The 14,321-nt window shown below is 40.3% G+C and overlaps 2 protein-coding genes across 3 annotated transcripts in view; one reads left to right on the top strand and one right to left on the bottom strand.

The window, feature by feature from the left end:
* Positions 1–616, bottom strand: part of card11 (caspase recruitment domain family, member 11) — a 91,868-nt gene extending 91,252 nt beyond the window's left edge. Inside the window, exon 1 of the mRNA XM_034191349.1 lies at positions 394–616. The gene's annotated coding sequence lies outside the window, so the exon portion shown is untranslated. The remainder of the gene's footprint in view (positions 1–393) is intronic.
* Positions 617–10,913: 10,297 nt separating this feature from the next.
* The window catches only part of ap5z1 (adaptor related protein complex 5 subunit zeta 1), a 40,083-nt gene continuing 36,675 nt past the window's right edge, over positions 10,914–14,321 (top strand). For both annotated transcript variants that reach the window (XM_034190864.1, XM_034190865.1), the window contains exon 1: positions 10,914–11,063. In XM_034190864.1, coding sequence (XP_034046755.1) covers positions 11,023–11,063 — 41 coding nt within the window. In that variant the 5' untranslated portion in view covers positions 10,914–11,022. The remainder of the gene's footprint in view (positions 11,064–14,321) is intronic.

A 14,321-nucleotide genomic window follows, 5' to 3' on the forward strand; every position in this document is an offset into this window, starting at 1 on the left:
CAGAAGTGCAGCAGTTTATGAATGACTAAACAGAATGTGCAAATCAACACCCCCCGATTGAAGCCAAAACATTTGGATAATTCCAGGTAATGACTCCATGCTGACAGAGGCTCGGGGGCTTTAGTGCGCGCGCGCGTGCCTGCGTGTCGTCCCCAAGAACTTTGAAAAGGATTTCTGTAAATTTTGCAGTATACACGCGGCTCTAGATTTTACTTAGAAACACAAAAAACCTGAGCAGGTGAGACTCACATATTATTAATGTGACTGTTATTGTAGGTGTTTTGCGCAGAGTTTATATTCTGCTCAGATCGACAAAGTTTCCAAAAGTTTCTAACAGATTTCAAAAAGAAATCAAGTGTCGGCCGCGAAAACAAGAATCCTTTCTGTGCCTACCTGAGCGGAGGTGGATGATTTCTGAGTCGGAAGAACTTCACACTTGTCCGATACGTGGATTCTGCTTTCATATGTGTGTCTGCGTGTTTTTGTTTTTTTTTTTGTTTTTGTTTTTTTCACAGTGAAAACGAGCTTTTTTTTTCATTCAAACTCGGAGAAAGTTCAGGTCGTCTCCATTAATCCAAAAGACGTTTAAAGAGTCCGGACAGCGCGCGGCGTGGGAAGTGCGTGTGTGTATGAGAGAGAGAGAGAGAGAGAGAGAGAGCGAGAGAGAGAGAGAGAGAGAGAGAGAGAGAGCGAGAGAGAGAGAGAGAGAGAGAGAGAGAGAGAGAGAGAGAGAGAGAGAGAGATGTGGTGGGCGTAGTGAGTTTTGATGGAAATAATTCATTCTGTGTGCTGTTTGTCGTTAAACACCGTCACATCTGTTGGCCCCAGATTTCTTCAGTACTTAATAATTATGTAATTAATTATTTATTTTACTGGCAATGACAGCACAATTTCATCAATTCAACTACTGCAACTAAATACATAAATAAATAAAAAGAAAGGATAAGAAAAAAAAGAAACATTTTTAAACTCATGCTTCTCTGTAGATGCAAACCTGACTATTCCAGGGGCGTAGCTAGATTTTCCAAACAAGCTGGGGGGCTGATCAGCCGAGCACCATTTTATTTACATGCACAAAGTGCCACAGGTTGTCAAACAAGAAAGGAAATTGCATTGATTTCAATTTTTCAATTTATTTTCATTTATATAGCGCCAAATCACAACAGAGTTGCCTCAAAGCGCTTCACACAGGTAAGGTCTAACCTTACCAACCCCCAGAGCAACAGTGGTAAGGAAAAACTCCCTCTGAGGAAGAAACCTCAAGCAGACCAGACTCAAAGGGGTGACCCTCTGCTTGGGCCATGCTGCAAAACATAAATTACAGAACAAATGATAGAACAATTCACGGACAAATATACAAGAAATGCTGTTGGCGCACAGGACAGGAGGGTCGCCAACACAAATACAACTCCCATCTCTGGATGGAGCTGCACCTTAAACAGAGAGAAAAAAACAGAATCAGGCATCAGAAAGACAAAAAATGCTGTATAATTTGCCAGCATTAAACAACAAGAAAAAAAGAAGAAATACTAAGGTGATCGCCGGCCACTAGCCCTAAACTTCACTAAAAGACCCAGAATTTAGGTAAAGTTTAGGCTGCGGCCCGCTCCAATGACTAATAAAATGAATTAAAACAGTGAAAGTGGCATGTTTTCTCTGCACTTATCTGTACCCGCCGCTGCAGATACCAGTGCTTTCTGTACCTGCCGCAACAGATGCCAGTGTTTTCTGTATCAGCAAGGTGATCAGACCAATATTTTTGAGAAATCAGTCATTTTTGTTTTGAATTCACACCTGTTTATGTCACACTTCCACAATAAGAGCCTATATTTCAAAATAAAAGCCTGTGAGGTTGCTGCAGACCTGACAGAATTCATCAGTTTGTCCATCTTCTGACATCCCAGACAGCAGATTCAAATCTGGACGTTTTCTGTGTGCGTGTGACCCCAACCCAGAATTAGCATGTTCACACTCCGGACAAAAAAGCAGAATTATGTCGCAACAGTGTCTCACACAGGTCAGAGGAAAAAAAGAAGAAAAAAGGAAATTTGATCTAATGTGAACACTGTCACAGTGCAAATATAAAACTTCACTTATTCGTAACACATTAGTAATATAGAACATTGTCTATGGTAAATGGTAAATGGACTGCATTTATATAGCGCTTTTCCATCAGCATCAGACGCTCAAAGCACTTTACAATTATGTCTCACATTCACCCCAATGTCAGGGTGCTGCCATACAAGGCGCTCACTACACACCGGGAGCAATAGGGGATTAAAGACCTTGCCCAAGGGCCCTTAGTGATTTTCCAGTCAGGCGGGGATATTAACTGAAGATCTTCTGGTTTCAAGTCATACCAGCAACAGAAAACTGTTCACAGCAGGAAGCACTAAAACAGGACACATTAACACGTTCATGCTGTTTAGCCTTTCACATAAAATGTGTGATCTTGCTTTATCATGAGGAAATATTGTATCACTTCACTGCTGTGAGCAGTGGTAGACTACTTGATGAAGATTTGATAAATCTATGGTTTGTTTCAAGTATTAATTTACATTTACAATTTAAGTAAAATGGGTTATGTACTGGCATCTATTCTGAAAGGCTGTCAATGAATCCCACTGTTCTATCTGCAGTGGTGGGCACAGCTAACCAAAACATTAGCTTCAATAACCGTTAATTTAAAGTTTAAACACCAATGTTTTTGATTAGAATCAAAGACAACCACAAACCCAACCCAACCCAACGCTTCAGTTTTTGTGCGCCCTGCCCACTGCTGTAAGGAAACATCATTTCCATTCACAGGATACAGCAGTATAGTTGTGAGGCCGAAGTCCTCAAAAGGAAAGCGGGTTTGACTTATGGTTTTGATTTATAAACCAAATTAATCTGGATAGTTTAGCTACATTAATGTCAAGTCTGTCATTTGTACCAAGTGAAAATATAACACATATCTTTTAATTTAAAATAATGCACTAATTCTGAAGTTTTGAACAGTAACACACAGATGCCAAACTGCATTATGGGTAAACTGAGCCTCAATTTCAAAGTTTACACCAGATCTGAAGGCTGACTTTTACACTGCTAAATACTGTTTTGTATTTTTATTTATTTTTTAATTTATAATTTATTTACATAATATATTTATTTTGTTCCTATGTGAATCAGACAGTCATGTATGTATGTATGTATATACAGTTGTATGCAAAAGTTTGGGTACCCCTGATAATTTTCCTGATTTTCCTTTATAAATAATTGGTTGTCTGGATCAGAAATTTCAGTTAAATATATTTTAATTTCTCTTTACATAATTTACTGCCCCTTTCCAAGAACCAACCATTGTAATCCTCATTTTGGATTTATTAAAGGGCACAATGAAAACCGGACTGGGACCCTCATAGACAGTGTCCATCTTGTGAAAGGCCCCTAAAATGAGTCATACAACACTTTTTATACCATGTGGATGTCACAGTGGGTGTGGTTTAGGCTCACATTTCTAATCTTACTGGCTCTCACCAACAGGGGGAGATCTCCCTGTATCTGACACTTGCACATGCGTGTTGAAAGTGAAACTTAACTCATACTTAACTCGTGGTTTAAACTTTAAACCAGGTCTCAAAAAAATTTCAAACAGATAACACAGACAAACACTTGATAACTAGCATAAAATAAGGACTTAGCACAGATATTATCTAACAATATCATATAGCAGATGAAAACACTGATATTTCAGAAGTAAAATGAAGTTTCTCGTACAGGCACAGTACTAACTAAGGTCTGAAGTGGCAGGCCAAGAATTATCTCAGATAAGCTGAAGCAAAGGATGGTGAGAACAGTCATAGTCAACCCACAGACCTGCTCCAAAGACCTACAACATGATCTTGCTGCAGATATAGTGTCTCTGTGCATTGTTCAGCTTTATAGCGCTTTGCACAAGGAGATGCTGGATGAGAGAGTAATGCAGAGGAAGCCTTTTCTACATACACACCACAAACAGTTGCTTGAGGTATGCTAAAGCACATCTGGACAAGCCAGCTTCATTTTGGAATAACGTTCTGTGGACTGATGAAGCTAAAATTGAGTTATTTGGACATAACAAGGGGCGGTATGCATGGCTGAAATAGAACACAGCATTCCAAGAAAAACACTTGCTACCTACAGTAAAATTTGGAGGTGGTTCCATCATGCTGTGTGGCTGTGTGGCCGTGTGGCCAGTGCAGGTTCTGGGAATCTTGTTAAAGTTGAGGGTCACATGGATTCCAGTCAATATCAGCAAATTCTTAAATGGACTACATTTATATAGCGCTTTTCCATCTGCATCAGACGCTCAAAGCACTTTACAAATAATGCCTCACATTCACCCCAATGTGAGGGTGCTGCCATACAGGCCGCTCACTACACACTGGGAGCAATTCTGCTAATTCTTGAGAACAATGTTCATGAATCAGTGAGAAAGTTAAAGTTACGCTGGGGCTGGATCTTTCAACAAGACAACAACCCTAAACACTGCTCAAAATCTACTAAGGCATTCATGCAGAGAAACAGTTACAATGTTCTGGAATGGCCATCTCAGTATTATTGGTGAATCTGTGGTTGTTGTGTGTCGGGGGGTGTGGCTGGAGGTTTTGGTGTTGTTTTCTTTTCTTTGCTCCTCAGGTGGCATGGAAGCTGATTTGTCTGTGGAAAAGAAGGTGCTGGCTGAAGAATCCTCACCCTCGTCAATATCATGTGAGGCACCTGGGACTGGTGCTCACGTGCAGCCCTAAAGACTTTCAGCTGTAGCAGATAATTGGATGGCGTTCTGCTTTTAAGGCAGGTGTGAGCCAAGCAGAACTGCCGGGAACTCGACCTTGTGATGTTCGTTTGTGAGACGCTGAGGACCGCACCTGGGTTTGACACAATAAGCCTGTGAAGCAAGGAAGGGTGAGGACACATGCTGTCAGCACACAGTAAAGGTAATTAACTGTTGGATTAATTGTAGATAATAACTTGAGGTTTTGCTACATAGTATACGTGAAATTGTGATGAGAATGGTGTGGCTTGCTTCTCACTGTTGTGGCGTGCAGGATAAGTGATCCTCCACTTATTGTGAGAAGCTGCTCATGTGCATAAAGATAAAAAGTATAAACCTTGATGTGTTGCTGATAGCATGTGTTCTGTGAAAGAAATTGCTATAATAGCTAACATGCCTCACATCTTCTGTGCTTCAACAGAGAATCAGTTTGTCGTGTCCACCTGGGGGGTGTCTGTTTGTTGGTAGTGAGTCCAGGAGCATCGGACTTCTCTCCCCGTGAACACTGGAGAGCGTGCCAGCAGTCACTCCTCCTGAAGGACATTGGGTTGGGGTTTTTTTTGTATGATTTATTTAGGCACAGGTGAAAAATAAATTGTTTTTTGTTGATGGAACCGCTTCTTGGTTATTTTTAGTGCTGGGTCCTGTCTGACGCAGGTTCGCTCCTCAATCTGCGTCGACACATAACAGTGGTGTGATTTTAAGCAGGCTGTCCATGCTCGGAAACCAACAAACCTGAGATGTTTTGTAAAGAATGGTGGAAAAATACCTTCAACCAGAATCCAGACTTTTATTTTAAGCTACAGGAAGCATTTAGATGCTGTTATTTCTGCAAAAGGATGATCTACTAAATATTGATGTATTTTTACTGTTGGGGTAGCGAAATTTATGCACCTGCCTAATTTTGTTTAAAGAATTATTGCACACTTTCTGTAAATCCTATAAACTTCATTTCACTTCTCAAATATGACCATGTTTGTCTGCTATATGATATATTTAACTGAAATTGCAGATCCAAACAACCAATGATTTATAAAGGAAAATCATGGAAATCATCAGAGGAGCCCAAACTTTGCCATACCACTGTATATAGCGTGTTGCCTGTGTGGATCCTAGCTCTAGATTGGGTAGTGTTCATAAAATAGGTAGCCGATATTTTTCAAGGGTGGCAATTAAATGAAGCAAAGCTGTAATGAGTTGGAATGGCATGTGAGTCCAGAATGTTTTTAGAACCTTAGACCGCAAGAATTTTTAAAAGAGGAACTCATCACTTTTATTTCTGGTTTAATTATATAATTAACAGGAAAATTCAACTTGTTTTTCAGATCATTATAAGTAGTCAGGTACCTTGTGTAATTTTGTTAGTTGTTTTTTTTTTGGGGGGGGGGGGGGGGGGGAGGTTTGTTGTTTTTAAGGTATTCATTTTTAGAAAAATTATGAAAGGACGTATGCAAACAACGTTTCCATTTTTTCCAAAGGTTGTTATGGTGGCCATCTTAGTTTCTAAAAATGGAAACCTTTGAAAACTAACTTTTTACTTTCCGGACTTCTGGTTAACTTAGGATCATGACTGGAGTGACTAAATAAGAATTTTGGAAGGCATGGATCCAGAGATACTAATTATAATTTACTGAAGCTGACGAATAGTAACGGTGTGTGCCGTCATTTTGGATTTTTATTGCACGTAACTAATATGACATCAGTGATTTATGGGGCATAGGAACCTGGTCCACGTGGGTGTCTTTTCCTTACGAATCAGATCTTGATATTTATAACTGTCTATTATTTCAAAATGCATTCAATCTTTCTTGGAATTTGTAATAAAGGTTATGAACCCTTAAACCAATAATGGTGCTGTTTTTTTTAACTTCATACCACAAAGTTGACTCACAAATAACGTGAAGTCGAGAAAGTGAAAAGTTAGTTTCCAAAGGTCACCAGTTTTGGAAATCCAACAATCTTTGAAAAAAATGGAAAGATTGGGTTTTGGATTCCTCATTTCATAAGCTTTCTAAATCTCCCAAAAACTTTGCAGAAATTACACAAGGATCCTGACTATAGGCTCTAACATTGTTTCACTTGAGACAAAAACTAAATTAACTGGCAAGTTATTGGATAAGTGGTTAGTGTGCTTGGTTTCAGTGCAGAAGGTTCCCAGTTCAAACCCTACCCCTGCCACATTGTTATGTGTCGGACGCAGCTCGGAGAACCGACCAGCGTTTGAAGGACCCAGTATGAAATAAGCAGAGCACGGTACAAAGGCTAACTGAATTTAATACATAACAGTGAAAATGTAATAACAGAAAGGTGCGGTCTGGCGTGGTGCGCTCCCAGCAGCGCTAATGGTCCGGAGCCAGAAGCTGTTTCGGACCCAAGGACCCCGCCGACACCCCCCAGGTGGCCGCAACAACCGAGTCTGTGAAAGAAGGAACCATTATGTGAGTCCACACTCTACACACAGAACACTTAAAGGTGTACAAACAGCAAACACTTCCTGGCTTGATTGCTGATCAGCTTCCAACCTGCAGGCATGGAACATCCAGTTCACAAAACTCCACCGCAGTGGAAGCTGATACATGACTAACAAACAGCTCAATACAATAAGGTGTGAGGGACACCACATTTACTGACTGTATAACTGTTAGTCACAAAATCTAACGTACCTCAGGAAGTGTGCTGACGAGCGTGAGACCTCACCCCCTCCTCTTTCACAGACTGTGCATCAAACCTGGACGTTTCTCAGCATCCGCTGCTGATGAGATGGCTCCCGAGACGACGATCTCACCCGTCTGGTCACAAGGTCGAGTCTCTGGCAAATACACACTGTGCACTCCAGTCTTAAATGCCAACATGCTCCAATCCATCCAGATGCACCTCAGCTGTGAGTCCTGACGAGTCGCAGGTGATCAGGGTGAGGTCCTGACAGCCTCAGCAACACAGCCACTCAGTCCCAAATGCACGCCACCTGGGAGGAAAACAAACAGACAAACAAACCGGCAGCCAGGCCCCCCCCAGCCATATAACACACATTTCTCCATGTAATTGTGGAGTTCTACCAGGAAGGGCATCTGGTGTAAAATATGTGCCAGATCAACATACAGATCCACCTTGGATCTGCTGGCTACCCTGAGAAAAAACAAGGGAGCAGCTGAAGAGACTTTTACTGATTTTAAACACAATTTGGTCATGGGCTAACTGCCTCATTAATGTAGAGCCATGGGTCTAGTTAATGACACGCTCAGTAAACCACTTATTATCATCACTAATCAGGCACTAACATCATTAGAAGTGTCCTGTAGCATGGAGAGGATTGTAGCTCAGATATTTTTTTCTTATCTGTGCTGGTTTGCATGTTTTTCTTAGTTTTTATGGTCAGTTTTATTTATTCTTATGAATGTGTAAAGTTTTATTGTTCTGTCTGATGATGTGTGTATGTTGAATGATTGATTGATTGATTTTCACAAACATGCATGTACAATAATACATATACATACATAAGCAGGGATGACACAGTAAAGTCTTAAAGACTTATTTCCATTGTGGTCCCTCAACAAATCAAAGATACACATTCACATGGTTACCTCACTAAATGTAAAGGAACTTTTTTTAAATGGCTGTTTTACAGTTAGCCACTTACCTTAGCCTACTATTCCTCTCCCTACACTGCATCCCCCTAAGTGATTATAAGTCAACTGCCAATAAGTGGCTGTGTCTTACTGAATGCATATCATTGATGATTCATATTATCAGCTAAACCATTAAGCTTTTACAGAGAAATTCAAATTGTAATGAGTAGCTTAAAAAGTATTTAAACATCTTAAACTGTCAAGCAATGTATCTGCTAAAGCTAGTGCAAGTGGACAGACCTGCTGCTGACTTTAGTTTTTAAATATCAAATTCATAATAATCTGCTGTCAGTGTGACCTGGACACTGATGTGTCAGAAAATGAATGAATGAATGAATGACATGGAAGCATGGAGAGTGGAACACTGATGGCAGCCATTTATGTAACCATCATTTACATGATATGTTGTTGACTGGGGGGCTTCATTTTTGTCTGTTTGACAAAGACAACACTTGTTCCAATTAGTTTGCCTCTTGACTGTAGCTGGATTTGCATTTTCCATATTTAGAGGAGGTGATGGTCTAGTGGTTAAGGTGTTGGGCTTGAGTTCAGAAGATCATGGGTTCAAATCCACACCTGACTGGAAAATCACTAAGGGCCCTTGGGCAAGGCCTTTAATCCCCTATTGCTCCCGGTGTGGCAGCACCCTGACATCGGGGTGAGGCATGAATGTGAGGCATAATTGTTAAGTGCTTTGAGCATCTGATGCACTATATAAATGCAGTCCATTTATCATTTACCATTTTAGCCCGATAGAGAGACAAGAAGCTATTTGGAATGAATGCCCACTGATCTCTATATATTACTGGATCGCTCATTGCCGATATTTGTGAAGCAAACCAGCCGCCATATTACCACTCCGATGCCCTGCTCCTGAACGCTCTTTTCTATTGATCTTTAATGAGGCGCACAAAACTTTATTCTTTGTAATTTTGATAAAAAAATAACTTCATGTGCAGCTATAAACTGCGCAAATCACCAGTTCAAAGGCTGTGGATGAACATTTCACCTGTGAGTATGATTGAAATGGGAAGTAATGAACAATAATTTGAAGAGTTTGCGCCCTTATTCCAGCATAAAGACAAAGATAAGAATAAGAATAAGAATAAGTGGCTCATTAACTCAACATGTGTAGCCACATGTGTTTTGTGTTGGATGAACTATTTTAAGACATTTATTTGGTCTACTTGTGCATAGTTTTGGAGCTTTATATATATATATATATATATATATATATATATATATAAAGCTTGCTGATGATTCCACAAAACTTGTATGAACTTTGATTAAAGAATAATAATGAATCCAAATTTGGATTCATTCTACACATTGAAAAATGTATGATTTGACACCAAGATCAGTCTAATAGGAAATATATTTGCAATATGTTTGTGGAAAATCAAAATTTAGTCTATTTATTGGTGGCCAGCTTGAAAAATGGCTGCCATGTTGAATTTTTGCCACACTCTCACGAGCGCCACTAGCTTAGCTTATGACAAGCTAAAAGTTTCTGGGGATTCTGTGTTAGTACGTGCCTGCGGCCGATGTGCTTGATGAATTCCTGCGCAAAAAGTAGTTCCCAAATGATTGTGATATATTCCGGTGAGATAGAGTACATCTCATCTAAATGAATTCTAAAATTTACCAGTAATAAAATTATAAAGAGAACTGAAGTTTTAACAGTGGCCATAATAAATATTTAAGAAACTTAAAACTTTCTGAGCATTGTAAACAATGACACGATGGCGTTTGATGTGGAAGAGTTCAGAAAGATACGATTGGAATGTTTTGATTACCATTTACAGCTGGCGATGAAAGACTTGGGTGTTAACTTCGTGTTAAAGTCAGAACAAGAAGCTGCACTGAACAAGATCTATCTGGGAAAAGACATTCTGTGTGTTGTCACTCCAACGAGAGCGGCACTCTGAGCAGGGTGGCGAAAGTAGTCCGGCGAGCTCAATCTGTGGGCGAGCTATCCTACAATGCTAAAATAGCAGAGATGTCGGGCCAATGAGAGCGGCACTCTGAGCAGGGTGGACTTTTTGCGCTTCACGGACCATTTTCCAAAAGAGTGGCCGCAAGAGAGCATCTTCTTTCATACTTGTTTCACAAAGTGAACGATTTTCTATTGAAAAGGTCTTGTATCCGCTGGACTACCAGCATGTGTGAGCAGGTCTGTCTTTTGACAAGGACTCCCAAACAATCTTCTGAACTATGAGTACGACAATTGTTCCAAAATGTTGCAAAACAGTGTTTTGAGGTTGCTAACACTCATTTGCAGAACCAGTGAAAATTTCTAGTGTCATCCACAGCTAGTATCATCTACAAATGTAGTGGTGGCATAGTGGGCATTTTGTTTCTCCCCGCGTCTGTACAATTTATACAATCAAATATATATATATATATATATATATATTTTTTTTTTTTTTATGGGAGTTCATGGCCTTGCTCCGCCCTGCAGCAAAAGCGGAACTGAAGTCCCTGTCATGTGATCCCAAACCGGACAGGATTAGCGAACGCAATGTTTACATTTGGCTACAAGCGGATGCGGTTCAGAAAAGTTTGATGTTCTGACAAAAACAGAAACAAAAACAAAAAAAAATGTATTCGCACGGTTCGGAGGGTTTAATTATACAAGCAAGGTAAGAAATATCCTGAAATATGAAGTTGTGTTTCTCTGACGACTTCATCTTTTTGTTTTGTTTTTGACGTCTTTGTTATGGATAACTAACGCAGTCAAACCTGTCAGCCTGTTGAACCATTAGTTAAATGACATGACATTAATAAATAATCAAAGACGTCAACAGTTAGGTTTCACGTTGCTTTGCCCATTGAATGGGTTTCATTTTAATCAGTTGTTACTGCTAAACGCAAAAATAAATAACAATAATAATGGTAAGCTCCCACAAATTGACAAAGAACATTGACAGATTTCTCGAACGTTTTTGTCGTGATGTCTCACCACCGTCTGTGACAGCCTTTGTCAAAGAGTGGTTCGCGGACCACTGCTGTTCCGTGAGCAATCCCGAGTGATCCGTGGTAAAATCACATTTTATATTATAACGTGGCTATCTGTACGTAGCTGTATTAACAATTGCAAATTCTATTCGTATGTAGTGCAGCCATGTTAGGGTTAGGGTTTGTGGTGTAGGAATGTGCATATTAATAGTAAATACATACAAGTACTTCACCTTATAATCACATCACTTATACTGTCCAATGAGAGATGTTACGTATGAATAGAATTTCACTAGCCACTGCCTTTATATTAATATCATTCTATCATATAAGTGTTTCTCAAGCTGTTTCAAAAGGGCTACAAAGTCTAATAGTAACACATATGTGACTGAGTAAACAAAGTCACTTGTAAAGCTGTCAATATTAGGTTGTAATTTGGAATGTACTGGAGTGGTAAGCAGACCTATAGTTTTTGGCTAGTTGGGGAGTTAGGTGGTGCACAAGATTTATTACCCGAGGCCAAAATATGGTAGGGACAAGACCAAAAAAATGAAAGTCCATAAATTATTCTTTTTACAGGTGCAGTTGATAGAGCATGAAAAAACAAAGAAATTGACACCAAGGTTGGTTAAGAAATAAGGACGTTATAGTCCAGCAGCTTAACTCCAATATGTATAAGAATCGTTCAGTTTGTGATAAAAGCATGAAATTTGGTACACATATAGCCAAAGGCATATCGAAAGGATTTGGAAATGGAGGCATCATGAATTTTCAGCATGGCGCCCATGGCAGCTAGTTTTCAAAATGGCCACCAGAAACAACAGTTTTCTTATGAGTGATGGATATAATGTGACATTGTACACAGAATTCAATTAATTAATTACCATAAGTGCTTGCTAATGTGTTTTTTTTTTTTTTTGGATTAGACATTTTCATTAAAAATTCAAAATGGTCACCATTGTTTCCAGACTGATTAGATACGGATAAACTCTGTGACGAATTATACATTTTTCGTGATGCATAATTTGAATTAGCAAATGTAGAATTTCTGAAAAGCTTTGTTCTATCTCACAAGACATATATTAAGTGAGGCCAAATCTAGGGTCTATCATAAGGAAGACTATTCACACTCGCCTTCGCAGAAGCAGAGGGCAGTGCATTGTAACTGAGCTTTTTTGCACTTGCAATGCCCAACACAAACCTTCTTACATTTGCAAGAGACAAGTTCATAACTGGACTGGCCTTCATCTGGTAGGCATGTCCAGAAGGGTTCATAGTCTCCCTCAGATGTCTTTGACCAACCCTATTTGCACGGTGAAGGTAGTTCTGGTATTGACACCAACACTTGACCGCATACGTGACCTCGTTGGTATACTGCTCTCTTGACATGCTCTTCCAGGGCATCCTTGGTCAGAGGGATTGATTCTGCATTGTGCGTCTTGGCGAATAACTTCCTTCTTGCCGTATCTATTTCTGTGCATGTGCTGGTTAACAAACCTCTCAATTGTGGCCATTACCTCTTGTGGTATCTCAGTTGGGGCTGAAGACGGTTTCAACAGGGCATGCGTAAGCTCAGGAAACAGTCCATACAGCCCACGCAGTCTTTTTCCCATGGCCAACAAAGCTTGACACAGTGTCGCAACCTGTCACTGCATGGAACAGTGGTAGTGCACATGCTTTCTCAGGTCCTAGCCCTGCTGCAATTTCATGGGCTGCTAAGTATCGGAAACTCTTTCCAGTTCTGAAAGCCAACCAAAGCTCATCTTCTGGTTGTAGAGTCTGAGCCACTGCCACAGCTAGCACCACAACATCAGTATCTACTGTTTTAATTATGATCTTATGATGGCCATTTCTGGCTGCATGGGCTGTATGTAATAACATGCGACTATCGGCTTCCTCATGTGAACAAGGAGCAATTGAAGACCTATCTGGGAGTGGTGGCTTGCTAAGGACTTCTATGTCACTAGTGATAACAAGCTGTTTGTCCTCCTGCAGTAACGATGTGAGAAGAGCTTTTGAGAGAAAGGCAAACAATTCTGTCTTATTGCTGTCAACTCTGAGAAAGTTTGGCCAGTTCCTGGGAATGGCTGCATCACCTACCACACATCTCTGAATCCCAGTTCCGCGCTTTGCTCTTGTAGCAGCTTTCAGAGAATCAGACAAGTAGCGGTCCCACACCAGATCAAGCCTGGACACACTTTCAAGTTTTCTGGTCAGACATGGAATGAAGGTCACATGGGCATAGTCATTGAAGGTTTTTACTGAACTTGGTTTCAGCATCTGGATGATGGCTGCCCCATCTACAATGGTACAAGTAACCTTTGGACTTTCTGAGTATGCACTGTGAACTTTTTCCAGGCATGGAAGCAGATCACTCTTCTGTCCCAGGTGGAGACCTCCCCCATCAGACAGCGCTGGTGGACATGGTTGTTCTCGTGTTGAAAGAATTCATCTAAGTTTCCATCCCTGGTCTAACAAGCAATAAATAGTCTTGAAAAGAGCGCCATATCCTGTTTGAGAGAAACCTATTTCTGTTTTGGTTTTGATACTGTCCTCCTGGTTGAAGTACCGAACACATGCAGCTTATTTCTTGGTATGGTGTCATCCACTGGTTTTATTCTCTCAACAATGCGTTCTTTTGTGAAAGCATCAAATTGTTGTCCAGCAAGTTCCTTTGAGTGGAGAACAACCAAGTCCTTGCTTTCCTCTTCAAATGGATTTCCAAAATGTTCCATTGCGCTGACCAAAGACCGTACATCTTTGATGAATGAGATCTGGGCGCTTGTTGTTTGATCATGGTGAAGTGTGTTATCTGATTTTTTTTTTTGAACTAATCTCAAATTCCTGTATGGATCGGGCTACTTCTGGTCCTGCTATCATCCATCGCAATAGTGCAGATGGGTTATCAATGAGGCCCACAGCACCACCATCTCCTTTGATGC

The sequence above is a fragment of the Thalassophryne amazonica genome, chromosome 16 (genome assembly GCF_902500255.1).
Source record: "Thalassophryne amazonica chromosome 16, fThaAma1.1, whole genome shotgun sequence".
Lineage (NCBI taxonomy): Eukaryota > Metazoa > Chordata > Actinopteri > Batrachoidiformes > Batrachoididae > Thalassophryne > Thalassophryne amazonica.